This window comes from Neodiprion lecontei, chromosome 6 (assembly GCF_021901455.1).
Source record: "Neodiprion lecontei isolate iyNeoLeco1 chromosome 6, iyNeoLeco1.1, whole genome shotgun sequence".
Classification (NCBI taxonomy): Eukaryota; Metazoa; Arthropoda; class Insecta; order Hymenoptera; family Diprionidae; genus Neodiprion; species Neodiprion lecontei.
The window spans coordinates 8,242,152-8,269,520 of NC_060265.1; the positions used below are offsets into that span (position 1 = coordinate 8,242,152).

At 38.2% G+C, this 27,369-nt stretch overlaps 2 protein-coding genes across 5 annotated transcripts in view; one reads left to right on the top strand and one right to left on the bottom strand.

Annotated features, from left to right (window-relative positions):
• The window catches only part of LOC107219754 (phospholipid-transporting ATPase VD), a 60,723-nt gene extending 58,251 nt beyond the window's left edge, over positions 1–2,472 (top strand). For 2 of the 3 annotated variants that reach the window (XM_046743722.1, XM_015658084.2), the window contains exons 16-18: positions 77–264; positions 516–674; positions 2,073–2,472. In XM_046743722.1, the coding sequence (XP_046599678.1) occupies positions 77–264; positions 516–674; positions 2,073–2,124 (399 nt within the window). In that variant the 3' untranslated portion in view covers positions 2,125–2,472. The remainder of the gene's footprint in view (positions 1–76; positions 265–515; positions 675–2,072) is intronic. The other variant, XM_046743723.1, reaches the window with a different exon arrangement.
• A 5,182-nt stretch (positions 2,473–7,654) lies between these two features.
• Positions 7,655–27,369, bottom strand: part of LOC107219760 — a 30,679-nt gene continuing 10,964 nt past the window's right edge. The window contains exons 2-14 of one of the 2 annotated variants that reach the window (XM_046743726.1): positions 18,241–18,507; positions 17,918–18,004; positions 17,652–17,751; positions 16,418–16,551; positions 13,319–14,542; positions 12,891–13,098; positions 12,680–12,787; positions 12,493–12,587; positions 12,298–12,364; positions 11,354–11,682; positions 10,466–10,598; positions 9,957–10,331; positions 7,655–9,876 (exon numbers count right to left, since the gene is read on the bottom strand). In XM_046743726.1, coding sequence (XP_046599682.1) covers positions 9,709–9,876; positions 9,957–10,331; positions 10,466–10,598; positions 11,354–11,682; positions 12,298–12,364; positions 12,493–12,587; positions 12,680–12,787; positions 12,891–13,098; positions 13,319–14,542; positions 16,418–16,551; positions 17,652–17,751; positions 17,918–17,997 — 3,021 coding nt within the window. In that variant the 5' untranslated portion in view covers positions 17,998–18,004; positions 18,241–18,507 and the 3' untranslated portion in view covers positions 7,655–9,708. The remainder of the gene's footprint in view (positions 9,877–9,956; positions 10,332–10,465; positions 10,599–11,353; positions 11,683–12,297; positions 12,365–12,492; positions 12,588–12,679; positions 12,788–12,890; positions 13,099–13,318; positions 14,543–16,417; positions 16,552–17,651; positions 17,752–17,917; positions 18,005–18,240; positions 18,508–27,369) is intronic. The other variant, XM_015658090.2, reaches the window with a different exon arrangement.

Here is a 27,369-nt window from a genome sequence, read left to right on the forward strand (position 1 = left end):
ATACCATGAAAAAGGATTAACATGTATCGATACATACTATAATTTATTCTGATAAGTTTTCTTTTTCTTTTTTCAGACAATAATTCACGTAGGCTCTATAATCATTTCACTGGGTGTGTTCTTTGGATTTTGTCTCATTTACAATACCGTATGTGTCAATTGCATGGGACTACCAGGATCTTATTGGGTTATGCAAACTGCTATTTCGAGATACATTTATTGGCTGACTGTCATTGTTGCATCCATCCTCGCAATGCTTCCCAGGTGAGACGAAAGAGAAGTCGTCTTGTCGATTGTATTTCTAATTTTGACAATATAATATAATGTAATCAAAATTTTTTACTCGATTACTACACCTTTGTACTAGATCTAATTGAGAGATATTCTTGTTATTCTGTGCTCACGGTTCATTTCTATTTCTGTTATATAAAATGTATGGGTAATATATGTGTTTATTAAACTGCTCTGTTGTTTTTCTTTTTTTTTTTTTTTTTGTGAACACTTGCCTATCCCAGGCTGGTATACAGGGCAGTGAAAACTACGGTGGCACCGGACGTGATACAGCAGGCGATTTTGGAATCTTCGGCAACAAATCGTCAACGGCAGAGGATTGCAGGCAGAGGTGAGGTACTCGTTGCCGGTTGGTCACGATCAACTCAACATGCGACAATCAGGTAACAAAACTTTTACAGTGTTGGACCCTGCGAAATTTTTCATCTCGTCTTTGCGTGCCATTTCAAGGTCATTGCGTGTGTTTTTCTATAATTTTTTTTATTGCGTTTCGGTTTTCTGCAATAGTTTTTAGTCTCACACTTATATTTTAATTTTTGTACATAATATAACTACATTTATGCACATTGCACTTAGTTGTGATCAGTGTGTGAAGCATTGCACTGTTATTTCTATCTGGCTATACAAAACTGTATCAGGATTTATTCATTGAGGTTCGATAAACGCAGATTAATCCGTTATGCTGTGATTGATTCAGATAACATTGCACACAGTTGGCGTCTCAAATTGTTTTTCGTATACCTGATTATTGATTAATTTATGACTAGGCATAAATGACGAGATTACAAATTTCACTTAGATGACAAAATGATCGTCTGGGTCCAACGTTCCACAGGTCACCATCAGGCTTGTACATACATCTGAAAGTCCATTAAATTCAATCCCTACGTCGTTTACTGTAAAACGCTTTTGAACACTGATCATTTATTCTGATCACAACTTTGAAAGATTCGATAAATTTATATTGTAAAGTAATTGAATTATCCGGTTTTCTTTCACTCTGTCTCGTACATCATTGTAGAAAAAAGTCAGCTAGTTTCTTTTTACTTTGCTAATATAATCACTCATGTAATCTTCTTATACATGCTTTAATATCTCAAGGTCATGGTTTCAAATATTTTACACGTGTCCTATCATCACCAAACTAATTTTGTACTTTGAACATGAAAAATTTAATACATCTATTATAACTAATAGACTCGACGAAATTTTTTCACAAATAACAATCAGTATATATTTCTTCTTATTAATTTCTGGAACATTCTGCACATATTCCAAGGTAAGCTGCATGATTTCTTTCTCTTTTCCATGTATATTGTTTGTTCTCTGTACTCGGAATTTCTACACATACAGGTAAGTAACCGTGTTGCCGCCGTAACTTGCAACATCCTATTTTTCATACATTGCATTTTGCTTACAAGAACTACCACTCTATTAATCATACATTTTCCAAAAATTAACAACAGTAAAATCTGGACTTCATCACGTATGATATGAAGTGACAAAATGTAGAAAAAATAGTTATATAGTTTATCGTCATTTTTGCTGTTTTTTTAATAACATTATTACTTATTGTTTTAGTTTATCTATTTGAGTGCCAATTTCTTATCTAGAGTTTTAATAATCACTGTATTAGCACAGCTTAAAATTTATTATTCAGCTGATTAGTTTGAACATTATGTTCGTACAATTTTCGCCTACGAATAAATGAATATTTTACACTGTCGGACGTTGTATTGAAGAATTAATTTAGACTCATTGAAATACTTAAATTTTTTCAGACCAGGAAGTTATGGGCCTAAGGATAACGCTCTGACAACTGTAGTTGCATGACATCCGTGTGTCACAATAAGCAGATACCTCTTCAAGATTAAATCCAACCACCAAACAACAAACAGTAATATCGCAGTTAGTTGAAAGTATTGTTATATATCCTTTCCTCCATAAATACACAGGACGCCTGTAAACACACACAAAGAGTACAACGCCTGATTTTATATTACGTGCTACTTGCCACAGTACCTATCCACTTTTGGTTGGCTACAAAAAAATTAAAAAAAAAAGTATTAACGCGTCCCGAATTTAGATTTTGATGTGATCTAGTTTCGTGATTTGCACTCCTAAGGAATTGTGTGAACTAGTTTATGCTATTTAACAGCCAATCATACCAGTTTCATATTGCCACGCACGTAAAATGAATACAGGTTCATTTTGCGCACTGTATTCACAATTATTAGAACTTAATTGAGGGTTGAATTATACTTCAAATTTAGCTAGTTGTCATTTCACTTGGCATGAACAACGTTTGATATGATTTAGAATCAGCGTAAAGCCAAGACCAAATTATAAGTGTGTCCAATAGCGGTCATATTGATTTCACGATGAAGACAAGGTTTTCCTCGATGTTGAAAACCTAAAATTATCGCACATTATTTTTCAGCCAACACTTTTATCAACGAAATAGTTTGCATATCAAATATTGGCTAAATACCTTGAGTTGTCGAGAATTTAGTGTGCGAAAATCACTTGTACGCGCGTCTACATGTATTGCAAAAAGAAGTATGATTCTCTCTCAAACCTCTTATAAATTTAGCAGTATACCTTAAGTTATAGATATATAAGAAGAAAAAAAGTGAACTATGAAATGGAGCTTTGGCATAGTTTTATAACCGTTTAACTCTGATGAATTTTACAGTAGAAATTACGTTAGTACCAACTGTACTGGGGGGAGGGGGCCAATCGCTATAATATGCCGTGTGCCTAAACTGCTGGCTAGCTGGTCATCGCAACCATCGCTAGCTGGTGCGTTACCATAGTCCCCGCCAGTAATGCTAGTAGTCAGGAAGAGGGCAGACGAGGACTGACGAGGTCCTACTGTAATGTATATTTACGAGAGTAGAGGTAAAACTTTCAGGTTGTATAATTGGTTCTTGATAACATTTTACCAAAGGGGCTTATGGCGCTTATTCGACAGTCAACAATAGCGGCTTACAGTCACCAATAAGATTTTGCCACTACTGTAATACACAAAAACACAATTATACACATACCTGATCGTCTAAGCGTCTTACTCAATTTTTACCTGAGCCTTATTGTTCACACTGGTGCCACGGGTTTGATTTGTAATAGTCAATTTTTTTTCGAATATCTGAAAATATTGTAGTCCACAGCATTCTTTCGAAAACTTTTCGTTGATCGAAATTTGAAATGTAATGCACAATAGGTAGTGTTTTAAACAACGAACCCGATAGTCGATACGCTACTTCTAAATTGAATATGGTTTATTTCACAATCTACCTTTATAGAATGTTGATTAGGATTTGCTCAGTCATTTCTTTGTTCTTATTTTGTTTTAACTGACAGGTCCAAGATTTTCTGACAATGTTTCGAATCGCTTTGTTTGTATACTCTGTTTGATAAATGTGTGAATTGAAAACGAAAAATAAGTTATTAACTACTGGAATACGAGTGAATTAATCCATTACTGTAGTCGAGTGGCCTTAAACTCAGACTGTTGTTTGTTGCATTTACTGGCTGTGACTCTTAGGGACCAATTATTAGTTTGTTAATTATAATAAATAAAATACCTACATATTACATGTATTATGGACATGATATGAATGCAAAAGTGTATAAAAGTACGTTTGAAGTGAATCACTTGAAAAATATGCTCAGCTTATGAAACGAAATAAGAGCAATTTGCACGTAGAAAGAATCAGTGGGGTCGCACTTTTTTCAGTATTGCATGTCAGCTGGTCTTGGAGACTTAGATTTTTCTATCACACAATTTTTCAAACTCTATAAGATTTCGTTGAGTTATTTGTAACGTACATTTTCCCGTTATGCTTATTCCGATGATTATTCATTTCATGTTATCCCACATGAAGTAGAAATTATAGCTGTACAGTTTTACGTGAAAAATGTCTAAATCTTCTGAAAATAGTATACCATCTTAGTTTTGTTTTGGTCCTTAGTTTTCAAATTATTTATTTGGAATACAAGATTCATTTCTTTACTGGAGAAAAGTTAGTAAAAATGTGTCAATAGTAAACTGAATACAACAATCTCTGCGATGTTGACAGAGTTACCATGTATTGCAAATGCCGATTCGAAAATCTTTTAAAAGTATCTTAGACCCGAGTGATCCTTTACACGTGGAATTTCACTTGAATAATCATATGTAAATATAAAAAATAAATGTAATTAATAGTATACGCATATGTATTATGTATAGTATGTTATACGGATACACGCCTATGAATACACATGTATTTAGATTCTATTTTAATGAGTGAATATATTTAAAAGAAAACTACCTAATTCAATTAACCATGATAAAATATTTATGTATATATGTGTACACTCGTGTATACGACGTTATGCCCTGCAGTTGAATTATTGTTAAATTATAGACAATTAAAGATATATTTGAGCATATCCGAAGATTTTAATAAATAAATAAATAAACAAATATATATATATATATATATATATGTATATATTATATATATTTTATGTATAGACACATGTAGGTATTATGTGCATGTCAATATAATGTTAATGATGCCGCTATGATTATATTTTGATAACTACAAATGACAAATGTGTGCATATTATAAGCAAATGAAGTGCTAAATTAGGAAACTGGTTATTAATAGAAATACTTTTATTTACACTTTCCGTTATTCCCGTACTCATATCATTCCAACGTTCCCAAGTTTCACGCTGAGATTGATTGAGTGATTTTCGTAGCTTATGCGTCTTGCGTGCGGATCACTTGGAGTGACAAATTCTGCCTTTATCTGATAAAATAGATTTTATTTCCTTGTCAATTAAAGTCCAGCTCGATAGGCTCTGCCGCAAAAACGAATATTATAACGAATTTTTGAAGATCATAAGATATTTGTTCGTGTGAAACTAACCAATTCAGTTATAATTTGACTTTAAGTCCGGACCTTGACAAAAAGTCGACGAAAATAACCGTGTAATAATATTATAAAAGATCGTTTGTTAGTTAATTTTTCAGAATTATAGAAAGGGTGGGGGGAATTAAAAACTTTCAAGTATATTTTTCTTGCTTTATTCAGTAAAAGTAATTCCAACCGTGTAAATAGAACTGCAACCATCATAATTAACAACGACAAAGGTGCATGAATGTACATACATACATTTTTCATACCAAATCATTAAAATCAATCATATTTTTAAAGCGTCGAAACATCTTGGTCCGCATGCTAAATAATATCCATTTGCTCATGGCAATCTTAGGTGCTGTGCAGGCGATGAAAAAAAAATAAAAATTCTGCTACATAATTTAGATAATCCTGGAACGCGATTAGCGTTAAACAGTGCGAAATTTTATTCTTTAATCATCTTTACAAAGTAACCAGAGAAACCGATCAGTGATTAATGATGAATTTAGAAATTATTTAGTTTGCGATTCATCGTGTTACATAAGATTTTTTATCCATGCTTGTGTAGACGGATAATTATTTACGATAAGCATAAATAGAGTATATTTGTATGTACATACATACACACCCATGTAAGTATACAATGAATTTTTTCTCCATTTGTCACGTGTCATGCGGTATAATAATTTACATCTGTATTTAATAATTTGATTAATTTCTTTTGTTTTTGTTATTATTTTTCTTTTCAAATATATTATTTTCACGTAATGCGTTATATGTATAGTATTATATGTATAATATATGTATATATATATATATATATATTCTTACGCGTTTAATAATAATAATACATAATATATCTGCAGTATATATATATATATATATGCTTTATGCGGTATAATAGGCACGTCGACGTCATAGCTTAAATAATTGGATTTTTTTTTCCTCTTTGTTTTGTTTAATTTAATTTTAATAACGTTGAACCACGTTAGTTGTGTATTCTTTTTAAAACTGTCGCTCGCATTTTGTGTCTAACACACATGGAAATACGAATTATTCTCCGGTCTATAATTTCTATCAAATTCAAGCTGTGATATCAACGAGTTCTAAAATACGATATTATATGTAGGAAGGGCAGTTGGGCAAGGACAGTTTTTTTTCCCCTCTTTTTTTTCACATTTTTCTTGTTTCCAAACTAATTTTTTTTTTTTTTTTCACCTTATAACGAGATACATCGATTTTAATGCATTATACAGGGTGGTGTGAATGTGCCCTTATTATATCACAGAGAGGCGTAACAAAAATATAAAATAATTTAAATTTCCCAGTATTTATTTTTTTTTCTCTGGCATTCGCCATACGTTCTGAGCGTGTAATCGCCACTAATTACACCCATAGTTGAAATGCAATTCACCCCATAATTGGAGAAAAAAAAAGAAAAATACCTTTAAATAGAAATACTTGAAGAAATTGCTAGTTTTATCAACTATGATATCGTGACATATCGACAATGGATATGTTAGTGGACATTTTTTAAACTACTATTTGGCCTGGTATTTTTACTCGAAATGAGACTAATGAAAAAGCAATACAAAAGCATTGAAAAATAATGATTACTTCTTTTTCATTAACCATTATAGGGCAAATCGTCTAGCTCTATTATTGTCTCCATCGTTTGCAATGCCGCAATATCGCCACTCGCATGCTTTGTTATTTGAAAAAACTGATTACGCTACAGTCTAGCCCCTGTCTCAAAACTAAATTTGTTAGTAAAATTTCACACACAGACAAATATGCACCGGCAGCTAAAATATTATACTATTGCCTCCATCGCAAGCTTCGTCATGTTTTTCCTTTCGCTTGTATTCTTTGGCTTTGTGTGTTTACGATACGCACCTCACATCATGTACAACAACAACAGTGATAATAAAAATAATAATAATACTAATAATAATAATCATTTAATATTATAACATACACGCACGTATTAAGAATAGAGGATTCAATTTTTGTGCTGATGTACAACAGTGCCAATGGTAATTATTTCTTACTAGTATGTATGAATTCACATATGCATATGTATTGTATATTCGGTATTGTATACGTAATCGTATAATTATACGTATGTATGCGTTTTCAAGTATGGAGGTAAACATTTTTAATTCTTTAATCTTTTTTTCTTTTTTGTCATTTCTCTTACCTTTGAAACTTACAGTTCGAAGTCGAATGAAATATGATTTATGTGTATATATGTATATTATTAATTTAGCAGTATTAGTCCCATAGTATTGGCGATAGAAAAAACCTGATTAAATATGAATTAAAGTTATGGCAAAGTGTATACGTATATTTTATATACCTATAATATAATATAATATGTTTTATACGTATATTATAATGTGGGTATACAGGAAGTAGTTGTAATATGTGTAACAATTGATGAGATATACACGTAATAGGTATAACGTTTTCATTTTTTTTTTTTCTTTCCTTTTTTTTCAAGACGCTTTACGAAGAGGTACAAAAGTTATGTAGAGGTATAGACTATAAGGTCGAGAAGGCCAAGTATAGTACAATGTTTTAAACAACTTTCTTGTCACGATCCGTAAATCACCCTGGCGGTTGTGATTATTGGCCAAAAGAAATTTACGGATCTTCTCGGATATATTTATTATATACGTAGACGCAGGCGTTTAAGAATATGTAATAATTCGGTTAATATATTGTGAGTGTAAAAAATATGGAAGTTGATTATAATTTTTTTTTTTCCTTCTGTTTTCTCCTTCTTTCGAATAGTAGTGATTCAAGCGACAATTATAGTATTTTTATTTTTTTTTTATTTATCATATAGTATGTTGAATGAAAGTTTTTAGTTTTTTTTTTAGGTTTTTTGTTTTTTTTTTTTTTTAGAAAAAAGAATTTTTCTTTCAAATCTCAATTTGTAAGACACGTTGCACGTTAAATACATCGCTAATAAACTCTGTACAAAGGTTAACATTGCATTGCAAATAACAATATTTCAACTTTTTCACTTCTTACGCGTTTTTCAGTTTTCTTGTATACTATACTTGAAATAATAAATATATATATGTATATATTTTTTTTTTTTTTTTCTTAATTTCATACACTAGCACTACCACTGATCGAATGTAACACAAATTATATTACAATCGTTAATTACTTATAATAACCGTCCAGCTGGGTATATACATATATAATTATACGTTTGGGAATTTCAATTACTTCGTCTAGTCACAACTTTTCTTGATATTTTCTCAACCACAGGTAATTTAAATCCCGTAATTTTTGCTCACCGTAGAAATTAAAATTAATTACTTCATTAATTTTTTCGAACAGTCGCGAATCTTGTATCATCTTCAAGGGAGGACACAACTAAACCTTAAACGGGGCACACATTTTTTAAAATAAAAATGTTATTTCAACCAAATTAAAGTTTGCTCTTTTAAGAAGCAAACTCTATTTTAAGATTTGATGTCTAGTAAGACAAGTGTGAGTTCAGCAATATCCAATTATTTTACTTCAGTGTCAATACGAATAAGGTCAAGAAAGATGAAGAAAATTGAGTATGAAATGTCGAAATTAAAAAAAAGAAAAAAACGAACCGGTAGTGTATTTCTTTGAAATTGTCACCAGGCTCCTTCCTTAAACTATAACTAATCGTGTATTACATTAATATCGAATAGTTTTTCTTTTTACTAATGATTTGATACCAATGCATTCCGTAGACTTCAGTCTGTGATGTGATGAACATCGATAATCGCAGCGATATTAAAAATGTATAATAAACAGAAATTCACTCGTACTTTTACACCAATAGCTGATAAATTTAACTTACACTCGATAACAATCTATTAAACTTTTTTCCTCATACGAATCTTCGTGTATGAAATAATTTGTTTACAAATCATTCGTTTGTAAACAATCTGCGTTACATACGATTTGGCTGCAATTTCTTTTCCTGTTCGTTCCTTTCCTGTAATCGGTATAACTTATTCCTGTAATCGAACTTATCGCGTACACACTATCCTGGCGTACATTATTTTCACACATCATATTCATTATCCAATATTTTACGTAATTCGCTCCTATACAAGTACCAATAAACGTTAATAATAACAATAATGATGATAATATTTTATACTTTACCGCGGTGATAACGATTATTTCTTTCCTTCCATGTCAATTTTGTACGAAATGTATATTCGTGATGCATTCCGATATCAATAGTCAGTTGAACGTTTCTCTTGAAATTTTTTTCAGATTTAACCTATCGTGTGACTTATAATTTATTTTCTCTCGCGTGACTAGTTCGTTTATCGTAATTATAACTTCATATACTATATTTCTCCACCACCACCGGGTGGATATCTCTTTCAATTTCTAGCGTTCTACTGTAGTATAGTTAATGCATAATGTAATGCAGGTATACGATCACGATCACGGCCTGTTTCCGATTCTATGGCTGTTTCGCCTCTTGTAAATTTCACTTCCTGAGGGGATGCCACATCGCCACGGGACGCCTCAGGGCGGTCAGCATTTGCCTCCAATGCGCCAACGCTCGTCCCGAAGCATCTCCGCCAACGATTACGTGTCCCACGGGATAAGCCCTGGGTTCCCCAGCCTCGGCGACGGTTAGCCTCAGTTGGATACTCTGATCGGAGAAGAGATTTTACTTGAGAAGATGCTCGATCACTTTCTAATTCAGAACAGTCGTGTATTTATAGAAATTACCTGTAACGCATGAGCAGGTACATTGAAGATGATTGCCTCGTTGAAAATCGGACTCTTCTCACCCTTCTTCACGGACGTTCTCTTTTTGTGCATCTTTTTACCATGCTGCAGTAAGTATACCTTGACGAACGTGTCACCGGGTAGTGGATTTGCTCCTCGTAAATTCCTCGCCTTCACTACGACCAGAGTTAGCCTCTCGGCCGTTGGTAGGTAGCTCAAAGAGAACATCAATTCACCGAGATGGGGAATCGGCAAGGCGGTGCCGATAAGAGGCAGCCACGTGGTTGCGGGTGGTCGTGGTGCAGGACCTAATTTCAAACTGGCTTCGGCGAGGAGCGAGGCGCCGCTACCCATGCTAATGTCAACCGAGAAGACCTGAAACGAAGCGGGTTTAATTTCAGAGCTTTTCATCCTTTCTGCGAATTTTCATCACCCAATAACGAGGTTCGCACCCTTCGTGGGGTTTTTACACTTTCAAAATGTTACTCGAAATCATTTTCAGGACTTACTTCAACCAGCAGAGAACGTCCCACGGGACCGCCGTCCAAAGGGAAGAGGAACTTTTCCTGGTAACTCGGCGACGGCGAGCTTCGGTACAATCTTGTCTGAACGTGCGTTTGTCTGTCCGGAAGAAGACAAACTCTGGAACCAAGTAAGGCAGTCGCTTTTGACCTTGTCTTTGTTGGATTTTGGTGCGCTTATTCGAAAATTTTTGAAGTATCTTAGAGACATTTATTCTCTGTACAGAGGGTGATTTGGAGATTCGTTTTTCAAATTTGGGGCTCAAATTGTTGATTCGAAAGTGGCTGCGCAACGAGAAACTATAACGTTACTCAAATCTTACTACGATTCATTTACAAATGTTTTTCTTGTCACTCTAATTACCCATTCATTTTAAGATCATAAACTGTCGAATTCTAAACTGTGGTTTATACGTAACAAAGGAAGAAACCAACCGAAGCTGAAAATAGATTCTATTTTCGCATGAATCGGTTTTTCTGATGTTTTTTTAACCACTCGACGTTTTGGTTTGAATATAAGGTGTCAAAATTTGAATATTTTTACACAGATTTTTGAAGAAGGTAGAAATGTTTCTAATCACGCAGTTTCAAAGTGGAATGATGCCTTAGCATTTGAATAAATTCAATATAAAAAATTGCACTTTCAAGACAAAAACTGTATCTGCACAGATTGCGAAAATTGTTGTCTTTCATCGAAGTAAAACTTCTTCGTAACGAGGTATTCACCCAATGGGCGCGCTATTTCAGATGATTTCTTATTATAAAAATTAAGGGTCTTTCCTTGTTACAGAAGTCATCGTAAAAATGACAGATGAGTGTTTTTTTTTTTTTTTTTCGACGACACAAACTTTTTCCACGAGAAAACCTTTTATTCACCTGACAAACGTGTTCTGGGCGGGTCTTCCATCCGAGGTAATCAAGTCCCTGGCCTCGAGGACGCTCACCGTCAGATCTCCTTCGCCACCTCGTCCACCCCATCGCTCGTACTCGAGACCAACGCAGAGATGCCCGACGATCGGAGTTTCCTCCAGATCACCGAGGACCACGCTGGTGTCCGAGCAGACGCTGTCGCAACTCACAGCTCTTTTCAGGGTTGATTCGTCGGGCGGTGGTTCAGGCTCGGGTCCCTGAGATCCCCGCCGACTATCCGGCAACGATTCGACGATCTCTCCAATCCCGAATCCCGGATAGGATTCTTCGGCGGACTGAACAAGGACGTGCAATTACAATTCGCATCTAGATGGAGATTCAACGAAAGTACGTCGCAGCGAGAACGAGTGACCGAATCGATATCGTCCGAGACACGGTACGTTATGCATATATTTTCAACCCAGGAGAAGATGATATCGGAATAAATCGCATGTAGTGTCCCTCTGATATTGTATCGAACGTGGATAAAAAAAAGTTGGCTTATTTCACGCCTGACACGCTTTGGCCGACTCGTGTCCTCCCCTTGTTGCAAAATCGCCTGCTGAGCATAAGGGAAAATCATTCAGCCAGTCAAAGGGAAGCTTATGTACCTACTCAGATGAGACGGTCTTCACATCTGCGTGAAAAGCCCGTTTATGAATGCGAGTCTTTCCTCGAAGGTTCGCCGGTTTTTTCGGTGATCACATATACGTACGCACGTATACCATCCATTCTCCAACGTAAATATATACTTCACGTATATTTTAATACACCGCGTGCACGGATCGAAAAAATATATTTCCTTTCCCCTTTCACGGCATGTTCGCATTGAGCAGATTTCACCGAAAGCACGATTTTCGTCTTCTGCGAGGCCAAAGAATTATTTTATCATCTGCAAAAGTCGCTCTTACCTGGGAGAGCCTTCGTTTCATTTGAACCTCTTCCAAAGCGGTGCAGAGATCCTGATTACTCCGTCTTCTGAGTAAGGTAAAAGCAAATTATAAGGGCGTTTGCGGTTGAATTAGGATGTGTGTGTACCTAATTTAAGCGAAACTTTTACGACTGTAGTTTTTTTCACGGAAATTATGTACGCAAAATAATCATACCTTGGGGGGTCTGTTGTTTCCACTTCGGTATAATCTTGAAAACCGTTCAGTCTCTCCATGCTTTTTCTCCTCTGTTCAAGGCTGTTGAAAATATCCTGCAACGAAAACAGAACAAAACAACGCTCAGAATCGCAACCCGTAGCTCGTCGGAGTTTTTGGTGTCACAGTCGGTACGTTATCTTATCACCTCCGATGTCCTTGTGAAGCTGGGATCCGTGAGATAAGGATGAGGTTCCTGGCTGAGGTCCTTTAAAAGTAACGGGGATGCAGGTGGATCCTGGAGACTGTTGTATACCTGGGAAGAGAAAGACGAACGGTCGTTATTGTAAGTAAACCCAAATTCGTAACCCCTTGACATTTTTATTCCTCCAATTGTCATTCGCGTTTTCATCACTGACCTCCTGCGCCGTTCTGTGAGCCTCCAAATTAAGCTCGGGGCTGTAAAGGTCCGAGCCTCGTCCCGTCTTCGTTAATCCCGGCATTTCCGATTCCACGTAGAACCCTTGAGCATCGTTTGGTGTCCGATGACTCGGTGTACCGTCTTCGGATGATTCGGAGGGTGGAAACGTGAACCTCTGGACTTGCTGAGCGGAGGATAGTACCGAGCTGAAATATCAACGTTGCTCACATGACGCTCGGAGCTGATGTACGATTTTAGATCCTTTTCTTCAAATTTCAATTAGAAATTCAGCACCAGCTCGAGGGTCAAGTTTTTACACCTACTCGGCTTATTTACACGTATAATACCTACACAACGGTATATATTTATTTATTTCCGTCAAGATGGGTAAAATGGGTGAAACTCTCACCCTGAACCAAAACTTACTTGTAAAACTCGGAGGCGTCGATGTAACTTTGCGACGTGACTGATCTCAGGGCGTTGAAAATGCGTTCGCCGGTTGTTGGTCCGTTTTTTCTCAACGTGGAATTTCCACCGTTGGGTGGGTCAGGAGGTGCCGGGGGTGGAACTGGACCGGGATGCGGGTTGTCGGAGAGTAGCGAGGAAACGGAGGCATTGTCCTGCAGTCCTCTCCCCTTGGAAGTACTCTGGGAAATCGTTTTATGATCCTGCGCTATCGTCTGGCTATTCTGGCCGGCGTAAAACGAATATATCGCCGGTTGTTTGCTCTGCATCATCTGCGAGGCGTTCTGAAACCCTTGAGACTTGGCCATTGTGTTATGTCCTATCGTGTGGGAGGCCCCGGCCTCTCCCTCAGGTACGTTTTGTAGTTGCGCTCTGAACGGCGTCATTTCAATCAAGCTTTGATTCTGCGACGAGCCGCCGCCTTGGCTGTTGCAGCAGCTCGTCTCGGTGCCGTTCTGGCCGTTCTGAAGCATCTTCGAGGCCGCCTGGGGGCCGTAAATCGACTCCATAATTGTCTGGGCCGTTGACGAGCCGCCGGCGTAGCCACTCAGCGAAGATCTCAGCTCGGTTCGCGCGTGTCTCGGATTGTAAATCGACCCGAGGGTTTTCTGGCCCGATTCGCGACTCCCGAAAGGCTCCGCAAGCTGCTCGGTTTCTTCTTTCGTTGCAGGTAATGCGGGGTACCTCACGGCTCGCTGCTCGCCCGCCGATCCGTACTGCTGGAAGCTTCCGGTTCCCGCGAAACTTTCGTGATCGGATTTCATCTTCAAGCCGTCGTAACCGCCGCTCGGAAACACGTAATCCTGGCACTGACCTAGGCCCGAATTTTCAAACACCCCGCCACCGAAAACCCCGTGCGAACTCGTCTGGGAGCTTTCGCTGCTGTGCTTCATCGCCTGCTTAACTTCGTACTTGTATCCCGGCTTCGGTTCGCTTGGAAATATGAACGCGCTCTGCCCCCGATGCTGGGGCCCGTTACCAGGGGCCGGCAATCCTTGAGGCGGGGGCGTTAAGGGCGCCGGACCGATGTCCTGTAGCCGCAGATTTTCGCTCGCATTTGGCGCATGCAGAGGCGACGGTCTCGGCCGAGCTATCGGCTTCGGTTGCGGTGCCGGTCTCAGAGGCTGGGGAGGTATCGAGGTCCCTCCGATCGGAGGATGCAGGTCCCTGTCCACCGATTCGAACCTGCGAACGATTCGCCGGATTTTAACACGACGATATCATTTTTCTAACCCGATACGGCTGTTCGGAAATTTTATCGTTTCACCGCAGTTTCGACGTGAATTTTTTGTGCACACCCGTGCCGGGATGTAATTTTCTCACAAAAGCTCGTATTTGCATGGTAGTAAGATGGTGTACATTCTCAGTACGCTGTATATTATACCAACACAATACCCCCCAATTTGAATATATTAAGGTTGACCTCGGTTCGACGACACGTTTACGAGGGTTTATAGTTGAGTCGGTGAGGGATTCGGCATCCTATGTTCGTTGTATATTTCAATTCTGTTCTAAATTACGACCGAGATTTACTCTCACTCTGTCTAGTTAATTTTGAAAGGGTTCAAATCCCCGCGATTAACCCGGACACATAATTTTGACTACCATCGCTGACATTATTATTTGGTAGTACCTGTACGGTTAAACATCGGAATGTTACACTGTACGAAAATCTCATCAACGGTTCGAGCTTCGCATATTTTAGCAAGGGGGAGGAAATCGAAACTTAATTAGCAACGATTTTAACAATCGCAGTCAATTCATCTGATTCCAACAAAAGCCAAGACTTGGTATGTTTCAACTTTTTCCGCCACATTCCAATCACCTTTCAGAAGTAACGACGTACAGCGGATGAAATTGATTAGGATTGTTGCCGGATGATTCTAGTGAAGTTAGGTAGATACATACATTGATTTTAGTCATATCGTAAATTGTCGCAGAACGTTCCAAGGTACAAAAAACGTCAAATGTCTAGCAAAGAATTTTTCACATCTTTCAAGCTATCCCGATGAGATTCTTCTATTTTTATAACGGTTATTATAGGATAATTTGAAAAAAGCCTGAAAGCTGAAAGCGTGTAGCGAGGCGGTATAGTCTGTTCGATATTAGTAAAAATAAATTTCACCTATTTCGCGGCAGCACTGAAGCTGCGGGGGTAAATATTTCCTCTATATCCATAATGCGAAGGGCGATCCTTTGCGCGAGGGATACTCAAACCACCCTTACGCTGTACTTTATCCCAAGCTCGGCTACTCGTGTATAAGCTTTTACACTGGCGCACCGCGGTGTCGATGCTGCATGAATAACTCAAACTTCCATTAACGCTTAAAGGGCGATGTTCGGGTGGATATGGAAAAGCTCCTAACGTCGTAACACTACGTATCGTCAATTTTGCGGCCTGCAAACTTTTCCCGCGAATGTTCAACGCTCCGGAGGGAAAGCGGGAAACCGCTACTGTAACTGTGTACCTTTAACACCTCGAATCTTTGGTTAATTAGAACCCTTTTATAATTAGCTCTGTGACTGTTGCAGCGCTGCTTCCTCGACGAACCACGCTGGAATATTACGACTACCCTTATCGCCTGTTTCTAACCCCGTGGACGCTTCGAGCAGCCCGGTAACTACGACCTCGAGCTAGTCTTACATACAAGTATAATTACCGTACAAACACGTGACTGACAAGGAGTTACGCCGCGCGATATCGCCAAGTGTTAATTTGACACGATTCACGCGGTTACGCGAGGTGAAAAATAATTACCAACCAATGTACGGTAAAACGTATAAAGGCCGTAACTTTACGGTTAATTTGTTTCGATCCGAAATAAAATGCGAGTCTAATTCTATACGAATTATGCAACAATGACTGGCGATGCATTGTCACATAATTCGTATTGAATCGAACTCGAATTTTTTTTTTTCGGATTAAAAACAAGTTAGCCGGAAGGCCAAGGCATTAATGAACATGTGACGCGAACTACCATGCACCAAGCTCATCCGATTATACAGAGCCCCAAGAATCACTCGTTTATCGAGCTTGCGAATGTATGAGATGGTAAAAACCTCGTGAAAGCTCCTTGCGCGTCCAATCTCAAGTCACTCTCGCTGTGGAGGATGTGGTGTGAGGTGTTTCCGGCCTGCCGATACAAACCGGGAATAGTCTGACCCGTCGGATGCTGAGCCTTGACCAGTCCGACCTGAAAAACAACCGTTGGCATCGTTTTGTGATTGGGTTCAGACATCCTTTATCGATTACGGGCGGTGCCGAATAATTATTTAGCCAAAGTTGGCGCGTAGTCACGGCGAAAAAGTAGTGCGAGTCAATTAAAGGGACTCAATTAATAAACCAGCTCAGCTTGGTGTTGGCTGGCATTAATGCACTTCATAACTATTCAGCACGCTGTTTGAGTATCCTTACGGTAGAATCGCGGGGCTTGATATTCATGGAACTCAGCGAACGATCGATCTTCTGACGAGAATGCTCGTTGAGTGTTTACTTATAACATAACTGTGTATTTGCATTTCATTATTGCACCAGTGCGGGCTTGCTGAAATTCATTGCAGTTTATTTAAAAAATTTTAATCATCAGTGGTTGATGATCGCAGTCATTGGAAACGTTCGCAATTTCTTGGAACAAATGACTTGTCGTAAAGTGCCAAGTAAAAAATTTTACTTAATTTCGAGTTCCCAATGTCTTCAAGTAAAAAGAAAAAAAGAAAAAAGAAGCTTCTAATAAGTTACGAAAAGAGATAAGCACGTACGCTATTTAACGGCAGTTCTAAAAAAATGTGAATTTTTTACGTTGGTCTAACGAGTTGAATTCTTTTGTTTTTCCTTAACGCGTAATTGTAACGTGATTAGCTGATTGCGCTAAAAGCGTAATTTGAACAAAAGGTAATTGTTCCTGGTTAAATTTAAAAATGAAACTCCATTCATTCGCGGCATTATCGGCAAGTTTGTATAAACGTTAATTAATAAATTGATGGTATGTGTAACGACGTGGAAGCTCGAGCAAAAAATTAGGATTTATTATACATCCCTCGGTGTTAGGTGAATGAGAAAAAAAAAAGAATTTAATTAATGTATTATGGGTACACGTTAACGAGTCGCAGTCTGCTGTATATCGCTTCTGTTATACCTAGTAGCACAGCGATATTTCACGCAGAACTTACGATTCACTTCCGCTGACATCGTGATCAATAATTCCGGGTTATATTACACTGACCAGCTCGTATAATTCTTGTAATTTTAATATTTCGTTTCCTCATCCAAGTTTTTCTCCTTTTTTTACTCTACCTTTTCCTCCCTCGGAGCCCAAAGCCAGGATAATCTTTGTCTACACTCCTCGCAGATGCTCCACACGTTTCTCGCTCCCCATTGCCAACCCACGCGATATCTGTAATCGTTATTGTCATCGTTAATTTAAGTTACATACCCATGGATATGCGTATATATACGTTAGCAGCGAAAGCCACGATGGCGGCGAAAATTCGTTCGGTATACCTATGACTTCATATTATATTTTTGGCTGCATCGATCGGGTCAAAAGTTAGAATCCTCACCTTCTAAAAAGCACCAAGACAATTCCTGCGGCGATAAAAACGGCCAGGGTGACACCGAAACCCGTCAAAATCCAGCCCATCTTTTACCTGAAAAACAATAACAAGAAAAGGATAAGAATAAGAAGCGGAGCCGAGTAAGAAGACGACGATTACGACGCTGAATGTCACGTTCGAAATGTCTTAGGCGAGATGGCTGGTTCTTCGGGAGGAAAGTCGTCAAACTCCCGACCTCCTCCTCCACCTCCTCCACCTCCAACACCTCACCGTCTATATCAACCTGTCCCGAGGCTCTCGTCTGCACGGTTCGGAGGATCGACTCTTACTTTTTCTCCCAATTTGTGCCCTCTTCGTTTTTTGTCCAGACCCTCCTTTGATTTTCGCGTGTAGGTGTACGTCGTGTATACACGCATGGTACACGTGTACAGCATCGACGATGAGCTGAGGAGAGATTCGCCATCGCGCCTACAATTACGATGAGTAATCCTACTTCGGGGCAGTAAAGAGCGCCGCTGTGAAAGGATCCTTAATCCTATTTAACCTTCTTCACATACGCGCGCGAATCTGCCTTAAGCCTACGTCAGGTACTCTCGCTTCCGCGTTTGATGTTATGCGTGGAAAGAAAAGAGAAAACATTTTTTTTTTTTTTAATTTCATCACACATTTTCTTCACAGCTCCAAAATTTGCTTATCATCGGAAAAAAAAATTGCGTACTTACGTGAGGAAAAAAAAGACCGAACTGTTATGGCAGTTGAAATTTCGGATGTGATTTTGTATCGAAAAATAGAAGAAAAATAATGTAAGAAACCTTGCAAGAGTCTTCAGGGCCTCATTTTAAATTTTACTAATTCAGCAGCTCAGCCGCAGCGTCGCTGATACGTTTCAACCACCCACAATTTATTCCACGTTTCAATTGTGTAGGCAAATAATGGAAAGCAGTCGGTCAAGTTACGGGGATCACGAGAAAGTCGATTGCTTTCTTTCATTCTGCGTGGCAAGCAGCTTTTCGGGGTGAATCGTTGCGAGGAAGATGGCACCGAAAAGTGAACGAGTCAAGTCGCGGTCCGGGGAAATCGCTGAAACTGCGTATAGGTGCCGGCTTGAAAAACCTCAAGCCTTATAGCCTTGCTCCCTCCGATCCTTCGAGGGAATGAATTCCTTTGAATCCTACGGTTCTTTTCACCAGACAAATAATTATAATTATCTCGGTATACGCGTGTAATAACGTAGTGATGTATACCTGTGTACTCGCAATGTAGGATCAAGAGCCAAAAGCCGTATGGAAAAGATGGGAAAGGTTGGTATTTGACAAACTTAACGAGATCTTCTTTCTCTCTATTATTACGGGGTTGTGTGCAGTTGTCACTGGCGAAATTCAAGAATTTTATTTACATTTAGAATCGAAAACAGAGCCTGATTTTATACTACAATTATTAAACTTAATAGATAATTTTTTTTTTTTATCATGATATATTTCTCTACAAAGAGTTTTTCTCTTCTGCGGTTATTATGATAGCTTCGGAACATCTTATCTGAAATATACGAAAGAAATTATTCTGTCATAAGACGTCAACATCTGCTGATTGAAATAAAGTATTTTTCGAAATTTCGATTTTTACCAAAACTGCAGTGGTTTTATTATACTTAAAAATCACTATTTTCGTCTTGTGACATTCTGGTTTTTCCTTTTAATAAAACAGCAAGTTTTCATAAAAAATAAAATCCTTCGTACAAACAGCATTTTTCTCGTATGATACATATAAGACGTTTTCAAGTTATTGTTATTACCGTGAGAAAATTTCTTTTTTCAGAGAATTGATGTATTTCGATAATGTTTAAACACGTTTTGACAAAAAAAATTATACAAATTGTACCGTGAAATCACGCTCGGTTTTCGATGAAAAAAAGCATTTGAATTATGAATGAAAAAAAAATCTTGAATTTTGCCCGTGACAACCGCATTTAACCCCTTAAGTTTGACGACAATTCACAACATGGGAATCCGGCAGATTCCTTCTGCAAATTCGGGACTCGTTGTAACAGATTAAAAAAGTTTTTAGGAGGTTTGACTCAGTCTGCACTTTTAGTTTTTCTTTTCCCGTCTTTGACGAATATTTGCCAAGAGTGAGAAGATTTTTCGGACGGGTCGGTGCACTTGCAGATATCAGAGTTCTAAGAACAAAGAAGTGGGATTGAAATCTTTGCTGCGAGTGGTGAAATACCGAGTTCGATGGTTAGCGTGGACTGGTTTTTCAACTCTCAGCCACAATGGTTCCAATTAGTGGTGTGTATATATAAGACTCGAGAGCCCGAGGCTTTCCCCGCCATCTTTTTGCGTCATCGTTCTTCTATTATAAGAGGGTAGGTAGGTGCGCGGTATCAACCGGTTAAATATATCCCTCGGTGAAAAGCATACCCGACTCATTCTTGCATTCCAAGTTTTTTCACTTCCGCGTCTCGCTTTCACTCGCAAAAAGACGTTGCGTGATTTTCTCCCACGGTTCATCGATTATGCAATTATAGACTAACGAACGATTCTCCTGTAATATTGAAATTCATTATCGCGGATAATGGCGGAAGATTATCTGCTGGCAAATTACATTCCGGTCTTTGATCTTTTGAGTTGTGTACACAGGGTTCAAATTCCACCAAGCTTAAGCCGCCGCCGGGAATCCCCGCATGTAACCAAGGTGATGCTGCGGGTATAGAAGCTTCGGAGCTTCTGAGAAATGTTAGATACGTGCATTATGCTCACCTATACATCGTGAGATACGAGAATACTTGACCTTAACTGGGTCAGTCCTGATTAGCCTAGCTGTGTCAAGGTGACGTTCGTCGTTAGGTAGAAATCGGTTTTATGCCGTCTTTGCGCCCGACAGCTCTCTGAGGAATTTGTAATTCATGAAGCTGCGGTGATAATTCGGTCGGTGTTATTCATTTTTTTTTTTTTTTTCTTTACGTTTTTCTTCGCCAACGGATATCGATCCCTTCCAATTGTTCGAGACGATATTATTTTTCTATCGTTTTTAATAAGGAAGCAACATTTTTTTCGACACATCGCAAAGTGCATTTCGCATATTTCGCTACTCAGGGCGGATAAATTTTGTGTGAAAGTGTACATTTCGGCTGATTGCATGATCGGGAGACGGATGAAAATATATGCAAAGAGAATTGCTTGACTCGGAACTCGATTGAAACTAAGCAAAGAATAGACGAAGAAAAAAAAATTAATAAAACGAAGCCAGAGGGAGGTTTTAGCTGATGGAATGGCGCGACTGAGCGGGTAGAAAATAGTGAAAAATAAAAATTAAATAATACAAGTAGAGAATATGAAGAAAGCTAAGAAACAGACAAAAAAAACAAAACAAAAAAAAAAAAAAAATCACGGAAGCGGCAATAGCAATAGCAAAAAAACGTTGGGGTGGAAAAAAAAAAGGAAAGAATTTTTTGGCTACGTGCCACATGGCGCACAGTGCCCGAAGCAACGAACATTTGCAACTGGAAAGACCTTTGCACGTATTCGGTTTACCGTATAAATCTGAAGATTTCGTTATACCTCTCCTTGCGATATTACCCAAGGTGTTGGGGAAACATTTCGTGTACCTCCCGTTTTTCCCCTTTCACATCAACACCCCTTCCAGTTTCATGCGGAATTTTCCCTCAGGTTTGTATATTCTTGAATCATCTACCGCCTTCCGGGATTCAGATCACAATCGAAATATCCGAGGTTTCGATTTTCTCGGATCCTATGAACTTTGACACTTTTATGTATAGTCATTTTTGAATACTGTTACGGTTTTGTACAGGTTCGGAATTTCGGCGTATACGCTGACGTCGTTATTGTATAAAAATGAAAGAAATAAAATAAAATAGACAAGAAAATTTCGTTAATCAAAATTGAAAACGAAAAATGTATCGTGAAAAAATAAACAAGGCGTATACCGAGATTTTTACTCACAATGAAATTACCCTCCGCATTGCGTGTTATTGCGGACTTGATTGGAGTACTTCGTATTTCGCATCCCAATTGTAGTCAGCGAGCTGTAATGACGAGTGGGGCGAAACGAATATGACGTGTGATTGAAAAATGATTAATGGGCATTTACCTCGACACAGGTAATAATATCACGTAAGCAACGAGTGACGGCCTAAAGAGGAAATTTATCAATACATGCTGCGGAATTTTATTATTTAGGTCTGCCAACAACGGGTAAAAAATTATCTTGTTAAATGATAATTGGGTATGAATGAAAAACGATACAAGCGCATGATAATGATTACATTGACATTGAAATCAGTCTAACATACATATCTTGACTAAACTGTTTAATATTGCGGTACTTTTTTTTGAGATTTTACTACTGTGAATTTGGGAATTAAATGTGAAAAAGGATCGAATAAAAATTTTTAAAAAACACAATTTTCAGACTAACGACAAACACGAAGCAAAGCATTTTTTATCATTTTCGAAAGAAAAAATTTTTGCGGGATGCTTTGTAGGCTCGTACTCGACAAGACATCGTTCGATAATTTTATCTACTAACATCAAGATAATGGAAGAGTAATGAAATTTTGGACCTATAGGTATGTTCAGTTTTTAAATATCAAGGCTTGTTTACGCTGAAGGGATTAGTTTTTGCGGATGATGGACATGAAATAAGTGAATTAATGCACAAATTCCTTGAATAATGTTATTAAAAAAATGGTTGGAATCAAGAAATAGACTGGCAACACTATAGTAGAGTAGCGTTATCAATACAATTTTAAAATACAGAAAGTCAGGTCAAAGTCAGTAAAAATACAGACAATGCAGAAAATTCTGAAGATGCTATATTTTGCCTTTTCATACTTAGAGCTTTTTTCATTTCTACAATCTGACTTTTTTATAGGTAGTTCGTCTTTTTGCATTTTGAAATTCCCCACAATTACCACAATATTGGTCATCGCCACTCTTCCATTATGAGGCCATTCTGCTCTTTGACCCCCCTCACAAAAAAACTCAAAATATAAGTGCGAGACAATGCTGTCCCTTTTCTATTCAGCCCCTTGTAATTTTCGCGAACATTTCAACAGCGTGCGTGATCAACGCTGTGATTAGACATATCTGAACCGAAGCTGTGCGATAATCGATATGTCGTTCAGCGACAATCCGTAATAATATACCGTGAAATAATTCGTGTCTAAAGTTTAGCATTAAAGTTCGTACATATAAAAGAGGGTGGAAAAAAACTTCACTTCACTTCGGAGTTATTCTTCGTGCACATATCCGAAAGTAGGCACGTACATATATGAATGTATGCGCAGGATGAAGAAAAATATATGAAAAAAAGCATGCGTGCGCAGGTGCTTGCGATGGAGAGAAAAACGACGCTTTATCCTCCACATCCGTGCTTCTCCACAACTTCTATTACCAACCGTCCACCCTCTAGATGGGTTTAATATGGCCTAGGCTTGCACGGTATGCAGAGCCTGCCGCATTCTCGACTCATCCCCCAATGGGTGGGGGTTGTCTGCCTCTCCCCCACCTCCCTCCCCCCCGATCGGGAGAATGGCGGGGGCGGAAGGGCGCAATCCGCAGCTTCTAGTCGCTGGCATACTGCGGACTGTACTGCATAGAACTACGTATAGATATAATCGGACACCCGCTATAGGTGTCTTGTATATTCATAACCGAATGCGTTTATTACGTGTTTGCACCCACATAGAATGAATGGTAAGAAAGAGGCAGGGCCCAAAATCTTTTTACTTTTGTTATTGAAATAGAGGGCTGCTGAGTTGTGCACGAAATGAGGTGAATTGTTGCTCGATTAACGGTATGGTTTGTTGAGGAGGTTGGCTTGTTGAAAATCGAGACTATTTATTCTTTTTATATTAAAGAATAGCTTGGATGTCGATGCTTTATTTCAATTCGCTTGATGATTGATAAAAATTTGATAGATTCGTTCGATTTCACCATTATATGATGGTTCATTTTTATGATTTTATTATACGAATATTTTTTACAAAATCACCGAAACAGATTACCACGTTTTTTATTAGTCATTTTAATATATCCATTTGTTGATTGTAATCGATATCGCTGCGATGCTTTAAAATTAAATATTCAACGATATCAATATGATCAAAAAAAAAAAAAAATGATCCAGTGCATTTAGAGAAAACTGTTTTCCGAATAACAATAGCCATCATAGAGTGAATTTGAATCTACTGGATTATTAATAATTTTCTAGCGAATCGAAACGAAGCCCGATATTCAAGCTTTCGTTTATAATTCCAGTATTTTCTGCTTTCATATTTTTAAAGAGGACTTCGTGACTTACAAACGTAATAATTTACCGAATACTCAAGGCACGACGACTGTGTAATAAAATTAACAAAAAGTATCGAATTCCGGCTGACCAACCATCTCGAAAAAAATGTACAAAATGATACCGGTACATTTCTTATCATTTCTTCACTATTGATCAGAATAATTACACGTGACAGTAAGTGTAATAAAATACGAAGTTCTTCGAGCTTTTAACATATTGATTTCAATCCCAGTGAACCTCGCGCAATTTGTTGTTGTTATTTTCTACTAATTAGAATATCACGAAGAATGATTTAACTCGCTAATTACCAACGTGCACGAATCGTATAATTCCCAGGTAAACAAACACCAGATACTTGTTTTCAAATTCTGAGTAAGGAGAACTTGTCGTCGATGCAGTTGATGCGGCGCTTGAGCGACTTGGCTATAATTAACATGGAGTTAATTGCACGCTTGACATGCGCAGGCACAATTTTCAAACTTATTTCTCCACCCGTGTTTCGCGCATTCGTCCAGGTGCAAGATAAATGAATTTTATAAAATATCGAACCGCAAGTTGGAAGATTTAACCCAAGTTAACCCCCGAGAAGCCTTATTTCATATTTCCCTGTCCCCTTGAGCAGGGAATGTTTAGTCTTCGGCCCATCTTACCTTCCTTGCCTCGGTGGGCAATTGCTTTTCCGTTGCGTCAAGACCATTTATAACAATCAGGCTTTGTCGCGCGAGTTTGTTTAAAATCCTCTATTTATCATAAATATACATACCTGTCTGCCTATATAATGCACAAGAGAAATCCCCTCCTCCTACGGTTTTAACAAAGCTTTAAAATAAACTTCCTGCAACCTCGACAAGGTCGCCGCTTTGCCCTCCTCGACGATTCTTCCCCAGGCTCAAAACTAGCGAAACTAATAAAATTCGCCAAATTTCCATCCTACGTTTCTTCCGAAGTTTCAGTCAATCCTGCAAATATTTCGTATTTTTTTTTCCTCTTACTCGTCCATTTTCACTTGCCAATATTTTACAGAAATTGCAATGCGCTGCTATAATGTGCGTAAAAAAAAAGTTTCCATCCAACTATATCGTTCCGTTTCAACAAACTTTTTGCCAACGTAAAATACATCCTTTATCTCTGCAGCGTCGATCGCTTACCAACCTTTGACAGATTCGATTCGGATAACGATTTAAAAGTCCCGCAGCGGAGATGTTACAGCTTTAAAGATATTCTATTAAACTTAAGCACCTCGTCATCTTCGACGGGAGTTGACGAGTTCGGACATTAACTCCGCCGGTTTCTCCTGCCGTTCAATTCGAATAAGTGAAAAATAAGTAAAATCCGATTACAACGCGCCTATTCTAAGTCTGAACGCATCATCCACTCGCCGCCCTTCTATTGTCGCATATAAAGCCTCTACTTCTTTCGTTGAAATCTGATGACGGTTTCACGGTGAAAAATTGTCATCTTCTCAGCACGCAGCGACCGGGTTAATGGATTTTTAAAACATGTTACACGTCCTGCCTTACAAAGGACATTAACGATACCAAACCACCCGATATATATGTGTGATATAATTTTGCGATCTCATGCCGCGTTCTTGAGCTTGGTTATCGGTGACACCCTCCGTGAAAATCTACGCATTAATTCTCTACTTTATGGTAGACATAAAAGCAAAAGTATACACTTGAATTTAACTAGGCGGATATCGTGTTCGTGATAAATGTGATGCCAGAATTTGCGTGGCAGAGAAAACCACGGTATGTATCGTCCCCTGCGAGGAAAGTTTTTAAATGGGAGTTGCAATTGGATCTCATTGAATCAAGGAGACGGGTACTATGAGCTTTTGACAAGTGGGAATACGCTATTGTTTTTGAACTAAAAAAACAACGATGTACGAATAAAAGTATTCAATATTCTCTCTGAATAATTGTAGTTCAACGATCATCAACAATTTATAATGGTCGTGAAAAATATACGTGAGATACCATTATTTTGGAAGACAGCTCAGTTCTTGTAAGGTTTCTGGTTAATAGTTCATTTAATTTCAAATTCTCCAAGAACGTTCAAATCTTCGGAAAAGAAGTTCCTATCTTTTGAAAAGATTTCTCGTAAACGAAACCTGTTATGTAATTTTTACTGAAATATTAATGTTAATAGTCATCTCTTGAAGTTTCGATGACTGGTTATCGTTGATTCAAGTGTAAACGGATATATTATTATTTCAAAGCCATGTCAAGTATAAACTGCAAATTTTCATTGACCTGATGTATCGAGAATCGAACAAAGGAAGGCTCAATGGATTAAACTAGACATCAGAAGTTCTATATTTTGTGCGAAGGAAACATTCTTAAAAGTTTCAACAGCATCTTTGATGCTCTCTTCTTGTCAAATGCGAAGTTAGCAAGCACACAATTGTATATTGTATTATAAAGTACTGGTGCGGGATAAATTCAGTTCGAAAGTTCACGAGGTCAGAGACTTACAACGAAGTATCGACTAAATCTCACGTGCGTTACATGGGCGTGGTACATTTATCGATTGAATTTAAAATACATTTAAATGACGCAGGCCAAGTTAAAGCTAATGGTGGTTAGATAATGGGTATAGTATTCAACAAGTGACGTAGCGTTCCGATTGGCTGGCTGATAGACAATTCGTTATTCCACATCAGATCGCAGTGTTCGTGGGGGAGGGGGGGGGGGGGAGGGTTTCGGTTGAAACGATTTGAATCAGCGACGAACAGAAACAGAGGTCTTCATTGATACCGAATTCGGTGGGTAAGCCTGCGTCATCGGAACCTGCCGGCAGAGATTGGTCCGAGTTGAAAACGATTACGGAATTTGAGGTCCGTTTGACGTCACCGTCAGATTTATCTCTCACATTGTTTTCGGCGCGATAACTGTCAACTGTATTACAGTAGCGTAGATGGATAGGAGAGATCGGTCAACTTGGGCGTCACTTGACTCCGGTTCTTATACGTGTGACATATATTATGCGAACAATTTATATTTTGATAACTAGTTGCTTACAGAGATGATTATTCTTCTTTAAGATATCATCGAGTTTGATGATCGAGCGAAAAGTTGGCAAAGAAAAATCTTCTCAAAGTGTACACACCACCTTTGACGTTCGTGTCGAAACTCCGTGTT